Source organism: Canis lupus, chromosome X (assembly GCF_048164855.1).
Source record: "Canis lupus baileyi chromosome X, mCanLup2.hap1, whole genome shotgun sequence".
Taxonomy (NCBI): Eukaryota; Metazoa; Chordata; class Mammalia; order Carnivora; family Canidae; genus Canis; species Canis lupus.
In genome coordinates, this window is record NC_132876.1 from 104,873,469 (window position 1) to 104,891,502 (window position 18,034).

Sequence of the window (18,034 nt, forward strand, 5' to 3'; positions counted from 1 at the left end):
GAGAGAGAGAGAGGCAGAGACATAGGCAGAGGGAGAAGCAGGCTCCCCATGGGGAGCCTGATGCAAGACTCGATCCCAGGATTCCGGAATCATGACCTGAGCCAAAGGCAGATGCTCAACCATTGAGCCACCCAGGTGTCCCTAAACATTCTAATATTTAACATGTTTAATAAACGTGGAAAGGATGACAAAATTAAAACACTGTTTTACAACTTCTAATGAAATAACTCATTCAGGTAAAAAAAATGAAGGGGGGAGCCATTAGATCAATGGTTCTTAAATGGGAACAATTTTGCTACCCACCCCCAGAGGACAGTTGGAGATGTGTGGAGGTATTTTTGGTTATTACAAGTAGGGGGGAGGGGTGCTAACTGGCATCGGGGAGAGGCCACAGTTACTGCTAAACATCCCACAATGCCCAGGACAGCCCTCACAACAATGAATAATTCAGCCCAAAACATTAGTAGTGACAAGGTTAAATACTTCTCTTTCAGATGAAAACTTGAACCCACTAATCAATCACAGCCCCACTAACAGTGGTTTCACCAGACATTATATGCCTGCTGATATATTATGCAGTATGAAATATATCATACACCTATAGAGCACACTAACCCAAAAAGTCAAAACTGAATCTAATAAATTATTTAGTGCTAACTAGTAGCAGGGGTGAGCAAACTGGTTCTGTAAAGAGCCAAGTACTAAGTATTTTAGGTTTTCAGGTCACATGGCCACTGTCATGGCTAGTAACTACAGCAACTGCAGCTGTGAACTAATAGGCAGGATGTCTTTCAATTAAACTTTATTTACAAAAACAGATGGTGAGGCTAGATTTGCCCATAGGCCATACCGTGCCAACCCCGGTACACAGGAAGAAGTCCAATGACACGAGGAAGCAAACAGAAAATGGGACATTCTATAAGACAATAAACAGTGATTCTTAAATAAGTCAATGTCAACAGAAAAAGAGAGTGGGAGGAAGCTGCTCCCATTTAAAAGAGATTCAAGAGATATAAAAAATTAAACATCTGTGAATCTTACATGAATCCTGATTCAAGGAAACCAACTGGTAGAAAACATTTTTGAGTCAGTAATGTTGTAATAACTATGTGGTAATACAGATGGTTACTAGGCCTATCATGGTGATTATTTTATAGTGCATAAGAACATCAAATCACTATGTGGTACACCTGAAACTAATGGATGTCAAAAATAATCCCAAAAGACATTTTTGATAAAAAGAATCATATGAATATGGACTGAGTATTTTATTTTTAGACTGGATCAAGGTATCACTGGTATAGTTATTAAGTGCAATAATGGTATTCTACAAGAAAGTGTATATGTTTTGAGAGATGCATACCAAAGTATACAATGGTAAATTACACAATATCTGACCTTAGCTTTTAGAATACTTCCAGCAGGGAAAACAAAGTGGAAGGAAAACAAGTGTGACAAAATCTTGCTTACTACTGAATGAGTAAAAGGATTATGGAAGTTCATTATATTATTCCAAGTCCACTTAAAGTTTTCTAAAATAAAAAATTCAAATAACAAAAAATAAAAATAAGTCCAGAAATTTAAGTCTTTAATGAAAACTCCAACACCCAACAAATTCAATTCTATCTCCAAAATGGAGTTTGGGAGTGCATTAGTATTCTTTCTCCTCCAGAAAGAATAATATCCCCTTGTAGAATAGTTGTACAAGTTCAAGAAAGCATTGCATTAAAGCATAGGTACAGGGGTACCAGGGTGGCTTAGTAGCTGAGCATCTGCCTTTGGCTCAGGTCATGATCCCAGAGTCCTGGGATGGAGTCCCACCACTGGACTCCCCATGGGGAGCCTGCTTCTCCCTCTGTCTATGTCTCTGCCTCTGTGTCTTTCATGAATAAATAAATAAAAATCTTCAAAAATTTTCTGGGATCCCTGGGTGGCTCAGTGGTTTGGCACCTGCCGTCGGCCCAGGGTGTGATCCTGGAGACCCAGGATCGAGTCCCACGTCGGGCTCCCTGCATGGAGCCTGCTTCTCCCTCTGCCTGTGTCTCTGCCTCTCTCTCTCTGTGTCTCTCATGAATAAATAAATAAAATCTTTTTTAAAATCTTCAAAACAATTTTAAAAAGCATAGGTACAAATTTCTTTACCTCATGTTGATGTGTCTTTGCATTCTGCATTGTCTTCATGCTGAAAGACATGACCACGAGTGGAGGAGGACCAATATCTTTAATTACATTCACCAGGTCTGGTTTCAAGGCCATTGCCTCAACTTTACACCAACTGACTGGCTGATTCAAGAGCTCTGAAAGAGAACAGATAAAACAGATCAATAGCCATTTGTTGAAAAAGGAAAACTACTATAATTAAGATATCTGTGATTAACTGAGAAAGTCTTCAACCCCATATTCCAATAAGAATGTCTTATTACAACATCTAACTAAAAATAAGTCCGATTATTGGGTTGTATGCAAAGTCGTGTGTATGTACAGTATGTTCATCTTCCTGAGAAAAAGGTCCACAGCTTTCATCTGATTTTCTTAAGAATCCAGGACCCAAAGAAGTTTTTAAAAAAAAATAAAACCCCACCCTAGAGGAATCACAAAACATTTTTTTTTTCACAAAACATTTTTGAGAGATTCATGAAGCCAAAACAGAGTATCACAAATGCAAATACTGGAAAACATGAGGTAAGAAACCAAACGAGCACTAGCCACATCAGGCAGTGATGCTTTCCCTCCTTCAGAGTCAGCAGTCCACTACGTATAGCAGGTGGGCTTCATCGGCCAGGTCAGAAGTACATGCCAACAACAGCACAAAGAGAGATGCATGCAAACGACCACCTGGGCTAACACCTCTCCCACTCAACTGCCAGGCACCACAGCAATAAAGTGGATCCAAACACATTCCCAATACTCACTTAAGGAACATCTTGTGAAAAACAACATAAAAAAGGAAGGAGAGGCACTGAAACACAAAGACCAATTCCTTAACTTCTAAAAATCTCCTCTATCAGCAACCTGGCTTTCCAAATGTAAATTTTTCCTTACGTGGATTTTTCACCTCGAGCCAACAAGGTCCCTTGATCTTTCTGTTCATCAAGAACATTTCTAGGCTGGATGTGTTGGTCCCAAACACATGAGAAAAAGTTTCTCCTTTCAAATCCTGAGGAAGCTGTGGCATTTCAGCCTGAAAAAGGCAAAGAAGAAAAAAAAACCCTTTTTTGTTTAAAACTATTACTTTACATTTTCCCAAGTCTATATTTGAAATAAACAAAAGCCTCTTTATGAACCTCCAGAAGAAACCCCTTTGATATATATGAAATGTAATTTGCAATACATGAAATCCAAAACAATTCACAGTAGGACACAAAAACAATTCACAATGACAAAATAATGCATCTTGATGGCACTCATTAGAAGAAAAATAGGCCAAGAAGCTCCCCCAAAAGAGGATTTCTGTCCAGAGCTGTACATGCCTTACTGATAAATAGCCAAGTAAGTACCACTCCATTGGAAGAATAAAAGCAAGAGAGTGGAACTCATTTAAAATGGTTCTATGGTACTTTTCATCACCACTGTCAGAAACATTTCTTAGAAGTTTCCCTTTTCCAACATCATGAGATCAAAACTCTATAACAGAGGTAAAAAGAGGTTAAGGCCCAGTTAATTAATGTCCCACAGCAATGACCTTGCCTATCAGAGAAGCAAGAGCAGCACTACAGTGCCGCTGACGTTCCTCTCTCACTTTTCTGCTGCTCAGAAGGGACACTTCAACAGACTAATGATGTTCAACTCCACCACATGGCATTCATTCCATTTGACAAGCAGTTGTGTGGTTTCAACTCACTTATTTAAAGATGCATACTTAAGGGGTGCCTGGGTGGCTCAGTCGGTTAAGCATCTGCCTTTGGTTCAGGTCATGATCCCAGAGCCCTGGGATTGAGCCCTGCGTCAGGCTCCCCACTCAGCAGGGAGTCTTTCTCCCTCTCCCCCCTACTCATGCTCTCTCACTCTCCCTCCTCTCAAATAAATAAGTAAAATCTTTAAAGATGCATACTTGAAAGCCGAGAAAGGCAGTAAAACTAATGATCTATATATTCAAATTAATTGTATCCATTTTAATTACTCATTACTATAAGTCCACCCCAATGAACTGTGGGGCTTGAGGAGTCCTCCTGATACTAATTGAAATTTCAAATATAGAGAAATGTCATTCTCAACCAAAACCCAGTAACTTTCTTTGACTTACCGAGTATCTAACTTCCAAGTACTCAGATTTTTCTGGAACATCAGGTATCTCAAAAGCATAATTCTTTTCCACTGGCTGGGTAAGTAGATATTTAAAAATAATTAAGAAAAATGCTTTTTACAAATTAAAATGACAAGCATATACACAGCACACATCCCTGTATTCGACACTGAGGAACCCAGTAACCTCATGGAACACAAAGGTAAATAAAGCCAAAAGGGCACCCTTTCCCCCTTTCCATTGGGCCTAAACACCCAGTGACAAAATGCTAAAAAGACTTCTCTTGGACACTAGAGAACTTGGAAATGTTTGCATTCAAGAAGGGCAATAAAAGATTAAAAATATTTATAATGTTAATGTATTAAATCATTTGCTACTCTTTGATACTAACCAACTCCATCTTGAATGGAGAATTAATATTAGCATTAAAATTATAGCTCATATTTACTGAGTGCTTACTAAGTACCACGGACTATTCTAATCACCTAATAAGAATTCAATGGCTTAATTCTTGCAAGAACTTTTTTTTTTTCTTCCAACAACTCTTGATATAGGGTCCAATTTCTCAGGTGAACAATAGGCCCAGGAAAGTCACTCAGCCCTTCTCCAAGGTCACACACTACAAAGTCCTAGGGCTAGGACTGAAAGCACTAGCAGTCTGGTCCCAGTATCTATGCTCTTTACCATTATACCACACTATTTCTAGAATTTTAGAGGATTTATCCATCAGCCATAATTCAAAGCTCAAATAGTTAAGATGATTAACCTTATCTTCAGCAACTCAATCCTCCCTTTGCTGCAATCACTGTTAAAAGTATCCTGAATTACAAGCCCCTATGATGATGGCCAAAGGTGGTCCTTTATTGCACTAAAATCAAGACCAATCAATATGTAACACATAAATAAAAGATTTTTATTCTATCGGAAACAGCATCATAGTCCCTGATTTTTAAATATAAAACCTTAACCTTCAGACCAAAACAACCTGCCAATAACTAATAAAAACAAGATCACAAGAATTTCTTCTCCATTTCAGAAAAAGAATACAAGATATGCTGCAAGTATGATTACTATGTATTATCTTTCTATTCAAATTCACGAAAATTATTTTCCAAGAGAAAAAAATAGTTTTACCAATCTTACGTATTAGTTTTACATTCATACCTATGAAATTTCCAATGAATTATAGCCACAAAAAAGACATTTTTCGCAAAGAAGATATACAGTAATTATTTTGTAAGTCAGGAAATGAACAAATAAAAACAGCAGGAAAAAATTATCACCAAATACAAACCTTAGACTTGAACTTCATGATTTTATATTTTGCTGCTATTTTCTCATCAAATTCATCATAAACATCCTTCATTGTAACTAGAGTTTCTGTTTCTTTTCCTGTATTTAGATCAATTTTCTGCTCTCCCATGGAGAGGAGAGGGGAGGGAAAAAAAGTATCTGTACATGAGATCTTTTTAACAACAAGAAACCCATGTCTAATTCAATTTTCAGCTTCAGCCATTTAAACATTTAGAAGAACAGTCTTATAGATAGAGGAGTTCAAAGATACCAGGAGACCCCCAAAAATACTAACCCCAATGCCCAAATCTTCCCAGTGGCATCATAAAAGCACATAAGATAAAAATGACTGATTCTACAAAATGGGAGAATAGTGTGGTAAATCCTGACCAAGAAGCTTCACATTCACAGTTCAACTGAGATCTCAGGGGAGGGACTGGGCTTAGGAGGGGAGTGTGGATGCTAAGTCGTAATTTAAAAAGGAGGAGCAAATGTAGCTAAGCTGGTTCAACGGCCGTGGAGGGAACAGTGCTGCCTGCACAGCAGAAGCATGACAACTGGGCCAAATGCCATGTGACAGTTTAAAGCCATATACTCCCAATCCTGATTACTATGGAAATGAGGGGTGGGGGAGAAGATACCATTATACACTAAAACCCACACTTTGACACTGTAATGGGTCAAAAAACACAGTTTTACTCCATTCTCTATTTCTCCCAGCCTCTAACAGAGCTGCTGACAACCAATGGTTACTAGGCAGACAGCAAGAAAGAAGCATCTAGGCTATGGGTAAGTCATAGCCCCAGTGAAGACTACGATTGGTGGCAGAACATACAATGTACTTGGAATTAAGAGGCTAACCACTAACAATTACCATTTCTCGGGGAAGGAAGTAGAGTGTTCGCTCGATGTTTTTCACCATAACACAACAGCTCACATGGGTTTTGGCAGATTCAATCCAAACTTTGCCAAACAGAAATACCACACCTAAAAGAGTAAGAGAGGACCGTGAGAAAAGAAACATTTCAATTATATCACAAGAGGCAATATAAAGGCTCACTGTATGTGTCCAGACATTTATGCTTTCATGACACATTTTTTACAGTAAATTTGTATCTGCTGCCCACTCTGCAAGCCCAGTTCACTTACTCAGTACTTATACCACACAATATCACACTAGTAAAACCTGTAACCATGGAGATGACAGGGGACAGAATATTCTCTAACTTGGTGTCAAGATTTTCCCTAGAATTAGAGACATCATAGGTAAATGGAGATGAACCTCAGTTACTGGGGAGACATCCCAAGTCCAAGTAGAGAGGAGACACACCTGAGGAAATACTGAGATACCCCAGGTGAGTGCAGAAACCCTGGGGAACTGGAGACACATCCCAGCTAAGTGTAGACATAGCTCAAATTAGAGATACCCTAGGTCAGTGTAGGGAAAAAAACTTCCCTAGAACCAGGACTACCCAGATTAAGAGAAACAAAGCAAACTATTCTCCAATGAATCGCCTATTTAAATCTCTTGTGAAGTGTGAGAATACTACACATTGCTTTTTAGCACCTGTACTTACCAATAAAAATTAATATTCATGTATAAGAATAACTTTGTATGGTACATCAATTTTCCTATACGTAAAATTGCATTTAGAAAAAACATAATAGGGATCCCTGGGTGGCGCAGCGGTTTAGCGCCTGCCTTTGGCCCAGGGCGCGATCCTGGAGACCCGGGATCGAATCCCACATCAGGCTCCCGGTGCATGGAGCCTGCTTCTCCCTCTGCCTATGTCTCTGCCTCTCTCTCTTTCTCTCTCTGTGACTATCATAAATAAATAAAAAAAAAAAAAAAAAAAAAAAAAAAAAAAAAAAAAGAAAAAACATAATAGATGTCATATACCTTATTTCATATAATGATAAATATCTAATAATAAGGCTCAACTATTATCTCATAGTTTACCCTTTCTACCTCACAGACTACTTAAAAATCTGGATAGGTAGTACTGGTCATGTTCCTTGCTCTTCTATTTCTGTACAACAAATGTTATAATAACCAAATTAGCAGACATGTCCCTTTTGAGATTCCTATGTAATATATACCACAAATTAAAAATAAGCCTTTCTAAATTGACATCAAGTCACTGTTCCTGAAAGCTGGACATCAAGAAAGGACTCCAGAGATTTGATAGTCAACCTAAGAGATGGCCACTGTGCAAAATCCTGAGCTCTGTGCATAATTAGACAGCAGTAATCAACATAGCCACTCAACACAGCCACTTGTCTGAGACACTACGAAAATCCTGGCACATGCAAAGGCTACTGTTCACGAGGCCAATTACTCCAGTTTCACAAGATAGCTCATCAGTGCTTCCTTTTGTCAGTCATTCTAGTAGAAATAAGACCATCTAAAAATTTTCATTTCTGCAGATGATTAAAATTCTTAAAAGAGTTGTGTGATTTTCAGCTGGGGCGGGGGGGATGAAGGGGAGAGGGAAGGGAGGACTGTGGGGAATGATTAAAAAAGAAAAAAAAATCACAGGAGCTCAGAAAATTAAAAGTCATCCTCACAACAGTTACAGACGAAAAAACAAAATCCCATGCAAAGAAAAATAAAGACCCTAATATTGGATTCACAGATTCAAATAGCTCATTTAACAGTCAAACTAATATCACACTTCATGAACACATTTGACACTGTTTATGCCTCATTTGCCACAAAAAGATCATGGTAAACAAAGATTACATTCCCCCCAAAGTTACTAGCTGAAACCAGGTGCAGTCAGGATTATTCAACCTTGAAAAAGTCATAATGAAGACAGGATATCTTCCCATATGCAAAGAGTAAGATTCTTTTCATAATTATGGAGCATTCAGCAACAACTGACTTACTTAGAATCTGGAAGAAAGTGAGACACAATAACAGGGTCTTTGGGAGTACTTCGTTTTTATTAGCAGCATTGATTTCACCAAGGCTCAGTGATCATTACCTGCTATCATGATGAAACTGTTCAACCCCCTGAGATTAAAGGACTTAAAAAAAATCCTTTTTAACCCGTTGGCATCAATCACAGAGGACACAGCTTAAGAAGTACCACAGAACAGCATAGTGGACTTAGGGTGAGAAGCCCAGAACTCTGCCACTAATGGTTGGCCACTTATCTTTTGGAGCCTTAGCTTCCTCCTCTATAACTACACTAGATTGTCTGAGGCCTTCTCCAGCACTAGAAATTTCCTTTTACCATAACATTTAAAAGATCGGCCAAGAACAGACTAGTACCTCTTTCAAATGTAAAATATTTTCCAACAGTGGTTGAAAAGGCCTATCCTTGATTATGGTAGTATCAGGAATTCAGTAACAATACATATCATAAGTTGGTTGCTTTCCTAATACAGCAATGCTTCAATGGCTCAATCCTAACCTCCAACACCTACTACTACTACAGATGAGCACTAGCCATTAGAAATTTCTGTGATGATAGAATTGTTGTTACCTATGCCATCTATGGATATAATAGCTACTAGCCACACTCAACTATTAAAGCATTTTGAATTTAAGTTTAAAAAATGTGGCTACTGGTTGAGAAGCTGAATTTTAAATTTTATTTCATTTTAATTTAAATCTAAATTTAAAGAGCTACATGTGGAAATGTACAGGACCACAGTGGACGGGGCAGCTCTAGACCCTGTCCTGCAAAATGACTTTTTAATAAGATTATCAACCAATAAATAAAAGGTAAAAATAATGAACTCATTTTTATAAAGGAAAGAAAGATGACTGTTGTCTCTTAAGGTTCTAATCCTTGGCAATTGACATTGGGCAATCTGATGCTTTATATGTGGATTAACGGGGTGGGGGGGCACCATCCACCTCTACACGTTACCCATTCTTCCCCACATCACTGTAAGACTTTAAGAGGCAACCTCAGCCAGAGCAATGAATGAATACACTTCGGGCTCTCTGAAACCTCTCATGTGCATCTAAAGGACTGTCAATCGCGTGCAATTTATTTCACTAAACATTTTATTAAATACCTGCTAGGTGTCTGGACCATGCTGGAAGCTGAAAATATAAAGTACCAGCCATCCAGGAGTTTAAAAAAAAGCTTTGGGGCAAGAAAAATGCAGAAACAGATCTTTATAAAATAGTATGACAAACACTGTGACTGACGGGAAAGGGTATGATGGGGTATCAGGGCAAGGGCCCTTAGGCCAATCTGGAGCATCAGGAAAACTTCCAGGACGTGACACATTCCATGTGAGGGCATTCCAGTCAAACACAATGAGTAAAGGGACATGGCATAAAGAGCAGCAGGTGTATGCGCAGAACTATCTCTAGAACACAAATGTCATACACAGCAGGTATCAGAAGCCTTGCTAAAGAACTTGAACTTTTAGGTTGCAGGCAGTAGCTATTGATGAGTTGTTTTTTTTAAACGAGAAAATGATGTGGTCAGCGCCACCCTTCTGAGCAATCGCTCTGACCACAATGTAGCGGATGACAGCTGAGGGATTCCCTCAGGAAGCTGGTGCAATGGTTTCAGTAGGCAAGAAGGGATCAGAGGTGGAAGCTGCAAGCAGAGAGAGAAGACAGCTTTTCTACTTTAGGAGACGAAAATTAACAAGACTTGCCGAAGAATGTGAAGGAAAGGGGCACTCAAGGCTTGCTCCCAATTTTCTGGTTTTGATAAGACCATTAACAAAGACAGGGAATGAAATTCAGCATCAAATGAAAACAGTCAAGGGATTAGTATTGGGAAGGGCAGCCCCACCACTCCAGCAAGCCCCACAGTGTTGTTCTGCTCCAGGGAGCTTAAAACACATAAAGCACATGTGAAAATGGTATCCCCTGCCCTGGGTGGCTCAGCGGTTTCGCGCCTGCCTTTGGCCCAGGGCGGGATCCTGGAGTCCCGGGATTGAGTCCCGCATCGGGCTCCCAGCATGGAGCCTGCTTCTCCCTCTGCCTGTGTCTCTCCCTCTGCCTGTGTCTCTGCCTCTCTCTCTCTCTCTCTCTCTCTGTGTCTATCATAAATAAATAAAAATAAATCTTTTTAAAAAAATGGTATCCCCTGAAGCCATACAACCGGGCAGGCCTGGGTCTCGGCAATGGATGGGAAATACTTGTTCAGCCTCACACAATCCCACCAGTCTACCTTCCACCGGTGAATAACAAAGACGTATCCAAAGAGGTGAGAAGGTCTAACCAAATTATCTTGTCTTGTAGATACCATTTCTAAAATGGCTTATTCTTTACCTAAGAAACTAACACATGGCAGTTGGCTACTCAAATGGCTGCGCAGAAGTTTCCTGTGCCTTTGATATGCTGAAGCCTATTAATGCTTCTGCTTTCCCTTCAGGGAGATGGTAACAACTTTCCAGTTAAGGTCAATGCCTGATTATCTTTAAGGTAAATCCGGCCTTCAAGTCTGATGGTTAATACTTAGTCTTCTTACTCATTGCTTGTTTTACTAATACCCTATTTTGCAGCCTCCAGGAAAACGCTTGGAGAAATTACACAGTTCCATCTACCTGCACACCCAGACACAGATCTGAATAAAGGCAACTGTTTCAGGATACGTATGGTATTTTTGTATGAATCGGACATACCTTGGAATTCCCAGCCTGTGGTGAAGAAGGGCTCAAGGAGTACAAAAGGAAACGAGAGCCTCCTGGCTTATCTCTGAGTCAGAATTCACATTTTTCAGTTCACTGAGAGGAGGACCTGGGAGTCATCCCTGATTCCTCCCGTGAGCCCCCACATCAATCCACTGACAGGTTCATGTCAAAATACATGTGAGATGCATCCGCTTCTCTCCTCCACAGCCACCACTAGGCCAAGTAACTGGCATGCCTTCCCTGAACAGCTTGATCTCCAGGGCTTCCCCACTACCTCGGTTCCAGTCTCCCCTTCTCCCCACACACACTGTTCTCCACACAAACCAGAAGGCTCTTGTTAAACTGTAAACCCAACCATACGACCACCACCCCCACTCCACCAGCACTTAAAATCCTCCACCACTTCCCACTCTGCGCTGGGAGTAAGAGCTAAATTCCTCAATATGGCTTTCAAGGTCCTTCGTTATCTGCACTTTGCCTTTGTCTCCAACTTCATTTTCTACCAATCTTGTCCTGTGATTACCCTGCTACAACTGCATCGGCCTCCTTTCTCTACAGCTTCTACGCTCACCAGTTCCTCAGGCTGAAAGGTTTCTTTCCTCAGCTCAGCATGTGCCTCAAATCTCAGTCCAATGGTGATCTCAGACAGACCTTCCTCGGCCATCCCCCACCTAAATGCCTTCACACCATTTACGAACTTCCCTCATTTATCGCCCATTTTTCCGCCACCCACTCCCACCCCACAAGAGTGTAAGCTCCATCAGGATCAGGAATTTGTCTGGCTTGTTCGCACCATCTCAGTGCCTGGCATACAATAGGGGTTCAATTTGCCGAATAAAGAAACAAACTAAGGACTGATTCCGTTTAAAATAAAGCACATAACTACAACTTTAGATACATCGAAGGGGAACTACAAGTACACATTCCAAAATCGCATATAACTGGTTTATGGAAAAAACATTTTTTTAAAAGATTTTATTTATTCATGAGAGAGAGAGAGAGAGAGAGAGAGAGGCACAGGCAGAGGGAGAAGCAGGCTCCATGCAGGGAGCCTGACGTGGGACCCGATCCCGGGTCTCCAGGATCACACCCTGAGCCAAAGGCAGGCACTAAACCGCTGAGCCACTCAGGGATCCCCCCGGAAAAAACATTTTTAAGGATTATTCATACCACAGCTCCTCTCATCCGGGCTTGCCCACACACGTTACAGTGAATGAATGGTGCTCTCTTACTACACATGTATGTGAGGACAGAGCCTTTGACAATTATAATCACTAAAGCACTTAAGGGAAAGATACTATTCTGTATTAAAGACATATAGTTACCCTACATATGATTACCTGGTTGGCTGTACTGATCTTCATAAGCATCCAGCCAATAAAAATGAAACACTTGCTCCTCATCTGTCCCTTTCACCAGGGGGAGGTGACTGGAATCCACTTGGACTTCCTGGGCTGAGAAACTGCTGTCATCTTCCTGATCAATGTCCCAACAAGACACATCTGGGAGAAAACTTCCTCTGCAGAAATTACATTTTGAAAACCTTTCAAAATCCAACTGAGTAATTTGTAGTGCTACTTGCCAGAAAAGTCATAAAATGCTCTTACAAGTAGGACGTGGTCCCTTTCCCAGGATCTGCCTCATGCTTCACCCCCTCTGCTGGCTCACTCTCTTGGTGCCAAGTCTTGACAGCCACAGGCTCCACATCCACTTCCTCAGCCTCCATGGGCTCATCAAAGTCACCATCTTCAAAATCCATCGCTCCTGAGTCCTCTTTGTCATCTATACACAACGCTGGCACCGGCTCTCCTGTAGGCGTCATCACATATTCCCATCATGTACTGCTGCCATGGAACACAAAGGACTCCCCAGCACAGCAACAGCAGCCTACTCTTTTTCCCACACTGCATTTGCATTTCTCTTCAATCTCAAATTGGATGTTTTTTAACTTTTACTGCTAGGGATTCAAGTCTTTAACAATTAAACCTGCTATCAGAATACCTTCATAATCACCTCCACTTCCTTTTTCACGGGGCCTCCATTTCTGACAGCATTTTGCAACTGTTCAACATCCTTGCAGGTCTGCCTGACATCAGACTTACCAGCAAATTCAGCACATTTTACAGGAACTGGAGTTAATGGAGGCTCCTTCCTTGAGACAGGGGAAGCAGTCTTTCCTGAAGGAACTGCCTGTAAATATTTTTAAATGTTCAGTCAGTTAGCTCTGCGTATCAGAAAATATCCAAGTGTCCTACCCTGACCAGAGAAAATGACAGTTTCCCATTTATACAACAATTCTATGTATTATTAATGTAACGGCTTCCATTATTTTACTGTTACCTACGTTTACAAAAAAATACTTGTTTCCAGGAAGAAAATTATTGCATTTAGCACAGCTGTAATGCCTATAATAAACACATACTAGTAACTAAAAACTTACTATGAAAAAACCAGGCACATGCTATTTTTGAAATACATGAAACTATATAATGCAACGAGAGTCCTAATTTAAAACAAAAATCAAGAACAAATTCAAAAGCATTTCCCTCATATAGAAAAGCAACAAAGTAAGTTTTAAGCAATAATATAAATCAAGATTGAAAGTATCTCCACACACTTTACCTTGGGGGTGTGCACAGAGAAAGGATTCAGTGAAGCTCCAATGGATCTTTTCTTCTTTGGTATCATTACAGGTGGTGGAGTTACTGGAGGTTTCTAAAAGGAGGAGTAAGACATTCCCTGCCATGCTTGGCTTACCACAAGACAGAAAAAGTACATTTTTCCCCCCACTGAAGCCCAATAAGCAAAGCATTTTTTTCCTTCCCGGCTCCCCCCACAGATCTATGCTCATGTACTGTAGTTACTATAGCAACAATACCACACTCACTAGAAAACCAGAATAGATATTAAATCCACCTCTCACCAATTTTTTCTTTTTACAACTTAACATACTTTTCCCCTATCCTTCCAAGATATTACATTTAAAAACTGTCAAGATAGAACTACACGGTGTTCATGTTAGTTGTTTTAATCAAGAGGTACTTAGAAAGAAACACACCTCTAAATGAGTTTAGTCTTCATGTGAAATACCCAACTGCAAATTCCCAGAGCAGCTGAGCCTTTCTGAGTTCTCTCAGGGACAGCTCACTGATTCTTCTTTCACCCCCCCCTCTGAATTCAAGATGAAGATCTCATGCCTGATTGTGCAGACTGACAGGTTTCCATCTATTTCGGGAACATACACTGCAGCAACACAAGCAGTGTGCATTCCCAGAACTGACTCATGTGTGTATTCTTACTGCTTCTAACACATCCCCACGCAGCCCTGTCAACATAATTGCATAGGTTGTAACAGCTGGAAACTACTCACCTAAAGTGGTAAGAAACCAATTTGGAGAGGTGTTTCTTTTGAGGGGGAGGGGGTTGTGGGTTTTTTTTTTTTTTTTGGTGTGTGTGGTAGTATTGTCGAGTTTTTTTTAATATTCTAACAGCCATCTGTTTAATAAAATTACTGAATTGTTTCTTTGACAACTCCCAGAACATGACTTACCTCAGTGTTCAGATCTTGTAGAATGTCACCTAGCAGATCATCCTTGGACAAGTCTACAGCTTTCTGGAAATTATAAAGAGAGGCAGAATGAGAAAGCCCTGAACCTCATGTTTGCACCCAGACCATGTGTCTGTTAAAGAACCCAACCAGTTAGTCCTTGCCTCTTCAGTCCTAAGTGTGAATCTACTGTTCACATATCTTAACAGCCACCTGTGTACATGTAACTCCTAAACCTAAGGCTCCCATCCTGTTTTTACCTTCATTCTATGATCCTCCTGCTAATCAATGAAACACACTCGTTATCCTTTAGGTTTTCATTCACTTTTCTATCTCCAAGTTCCAAACAACGAGGTGCCTAAATTCATCTAGAAATCTACATCCATCCACCTTCATGACTGAAATCAGGAAAACACAATTGAAATATCTGAGCTCAAATACACTGAGCACCTATTGTCTGTACAAATACTAAATTTACTTCTCAAAGGAAAAGACAAAATATAAAAACTCACAAAACAGAAATGCCTGAGATGCTCAGTGGTTGAGCATCTGCCTTTGGCTCAGGGCATGATCCCGCTCTGGGGATTGAGTCCCATGTCAGGCTCCTGTGAGGAGCCTGCTTTTCTCTCTGCCTATCTCTCTCTTTGTGTCTCTCATGAATAAATAAATAAAATCTTTTTTTAAAAAAAGAAAGAAAATCATGAAACTCACATCTGTAGTCTTCTTCCCAGCACTAGCAATGAACATTGACTTGATATTGTTTGGTTTTGTCACTGCAGCCTTCTTTACATTCCTCCTGTCTTTGGTACGTGCTTTATCATCTTTTCCTGTTGGAATATAACTTATTTATAAACACGTACCAGCACAAATCATTATGGAAAACTAAAAGCCAAGTCACCTGCTGTCTGTACAGGAGTCTGTATAGGAGAATGAGAAAAAAGACAAAGAATTCAAAATATAAAAATATTTCTATTTTTTTTATCCATGGTAGACAGGGAAGAATCTTGAAAAACAGCTCAATTCAGGAAAACTTAAGCTAAATGTTATTATAAAAACTGATGACTGGGCACCTGACTGGTGAAGTTGGTGGAACATGAGACTCTTGATCTCCAGGTTGTAAGTTTGAGCCCCAAGTTGGGTGTAAAGATTATTAAAAATAAAATCTTTTATTTTTAAAAAGATTTTTATTCATTGATTTGGCAGAGAGAGAGAGAAAGAGAGAACGCACAAGCAGGCAGAGTGGTAGGCAGAGGGAGAGGGAGAGAAGCAGGCTCTGAGCAGGTAGCCTGACGCAGGGCTCGATTCCAGGACCCTGGGATCATGACCTGAGCCGAAGGCAGATGCTCAACTGACTGAGCCACCCAGGTGCCCCCAAAACAAAATCTTTTAAAAATGATGAAATGGGGCACCTGGGTGGCTCAGTGGTTCAGTGTCTGCCTTTGGCTCAGGTTGTGATCCCAGGGTCCTGAGATCAAGTCCTACATCATGCTCCCTGTGGGGAGCCTGCCTCTCTCCCTCTGCCTATGTCTCTGCCTCTCCCTCTGTGTCTGTCATGAATAAATAAAATCTTTTTTTTTAAATGATGAAATACTAGTTAAGTATCAGAATAAGTTATTAAGTAGGACTGTTTAATGGCTATTATTAGTGAGAATAAAACTTTCTAAAAGGTGGGACTTGTTTTCTAACAGAAATAAAATGATCAAGCTCATCTGGAACCAAGGGATTAGTCTAGCAGCCTTCAGGAGATCAACTTTTTAGTGCTATCCTGAATCTGGCAGGAAAACTATGAAGAAATAGGATTACCAGTCATGGTAGTATAACATCCTAATTTCCATCTTCTGGGACCAGCAACCACATACACAGTATGTTGTAACAACACTAAATGGCACAGACATCTGCTCAGTAAAGAACATCTTGTGCCATGTTTTTTCTCATGGCCATGTGTAAATGACCTACAAACTCTTCTAATACTGTCAGTTTTACTCTCTCTGATTCATTCCAAAGAAATCTCTACCTCAAAAAGATCTTGAATAAATAGCTTATATAGTGTGGTAGTGGCTAATACTACTCAAACCAGACAAAGAGAGAACTGAATCCAGAAAAGACCGAATTACTTACAGAATTTATTTATTTATTTATTTATTTATTTATTTATTTATTTATTTATTTATTTATTTCTTACAGAATTTAGCACATAATAAGGGTGGCATGGCATCTCATATCACTGGGTAGAAGATGGACTTTTTTAAAAAAAATGACAAATGTCTACTACTTTTTTTAAAGATTTCATTTGAGAGAAAGAGAGAGAGAAAGAGAGACAATGAGAGAGAACATGAGTGGGGGTGGGGAGAGGGAGAAGGAGACTCCCAGCTGAGCAAGAAGGCTGACCCAGGGCTCAATCCCAGGACCCCAGGACCAGGACCTGAGCCAAAGGCAGACACCTGACTGAGCCACACAGGCACCCCGAAGATGAACTTTTTAATAAGGGGTGTTGGCTACCTATCTGTCAAGCAGTCAGTATAAACACCAAATAAATCACCGATCAAAAATTTTTAAATGAAAATATGGAAGACTTTAATAAAAAGGCAAGTTCTGGGGCATCTGGGTGGCTCAGTCAGTTGAGCCTCTCACTCTTGGTTTTGGCTCAGGTCATTATCTCAGGGTTTTGAGATCAAGCCCCATGTCAAGTTCTGTACTAGGCATGGAACTTGCTTAAGATTCTCTCTCTCTCTCTCTCTCTCCCCCTCTGCCTCTCTCCCTCTTGCTCTCTTTCCCTGCTTCCATCTCTTAAAAAAAAAAGGCAAGTTCCTTTGCAACCGGGTACGGGAAAAATCTTTCTGATTCAAAATGCATCTGCAAGAAAACAAAACTGATATATTCAATTAAAACAAAAACAACTTAAATACAAAACATGAGAAAATTTTTACAGTATTTTGCAGATAAAGGACTGATCTCTCTGATAAAAAAAAAAAAGGCACTGGTATTTAAAAAGCCCCAAAACCCAAAAGGAATGTACACAATAAAAACATACATACAGTTCACATAAAAAAATATACAAGCACCTAATAAGTTTTATGAAAAGATGCTCAACTTCATGTGTAAAAGAAATGCCAATGAAAACCACACTGAGATGTCATTTTTCACGTATCAGAGTGGCAAAAATCCAAGAACTTCACAAGGCACTCTGCTGGTAAGGCCATAGGAGTATAAATTATTAGGACATGCGAACTCAAATTGATCATGGGAGTGTAAGATGGAACAAAAACTATAGTAATATCTCATAAAACTTCATGTACATTTTACTCTCTGAGCCAACAATCCTCCTCCTAGGAATTTTC

General features: G+C 40.0%; 1 protein-coding gene across 2 annotated transcripts in view; it reads right to left on the reverse strand.

Annotated features, from left to right (window-relative positions):
- POLA1 (DNA polymerase alpha 1, catalytic subunit) overlaps window positions 1-18,034 on the reverse strand; it is a 309,415-nt gene that overhangs the window by 277,614 nt on the left and 13,767 nt on the right. For both annotated transcript variants that reach the window (XR_012026683.1, XM_072818081.1), the window contains exons 5-15: window positions 15,408-15,523; window positions 14,700-14,762; window positions 13,772-13,864; window positions 13,252-13,339; window positions 12,757-12,958; window positions 12,490-12,668; window positions 6,411-6,523; window positions 5,538-5,654; window positions 4,244-4,318; window positions 3,043-3,181; window positions 2,143-2,297 (exon numbers count right to left, since the gene is read on the reverse strand). Coding sequence is in view for 1 of the 2 variants with exons in the window: in XM_072818081.1 (XP_072674182.1) it covers window positions 2,143-2,297; window positions 3,043-3,181; window positions 4,244-4,318; window positions 5,538-5,654; window positions 6,411-6,523; window positions 12,490-12,668; window positions 12,757-12,958; window positions 13,252-13,339; window positions 13,772-13,864; window positions 14,700-14,762; window positions 15,408-15,523 (1,340 nt within the window). In the remaining variant the exon portion in view is untranslated. The remainder of the gene's footprint in view (window positions 1-2,142; window positions 2,298-3,042; window positions 3,182-4,243; window positions 4,319-5,537; window positions 5,655-6,410; window positions 6,524-12,489; window positions 12,669-12,756; window positions 12,959-13,251; window positions 13,340-13,771; window positions 13,865-14,699; window positions 14,763-15,407; window positions 15,524-18,034) is intronic.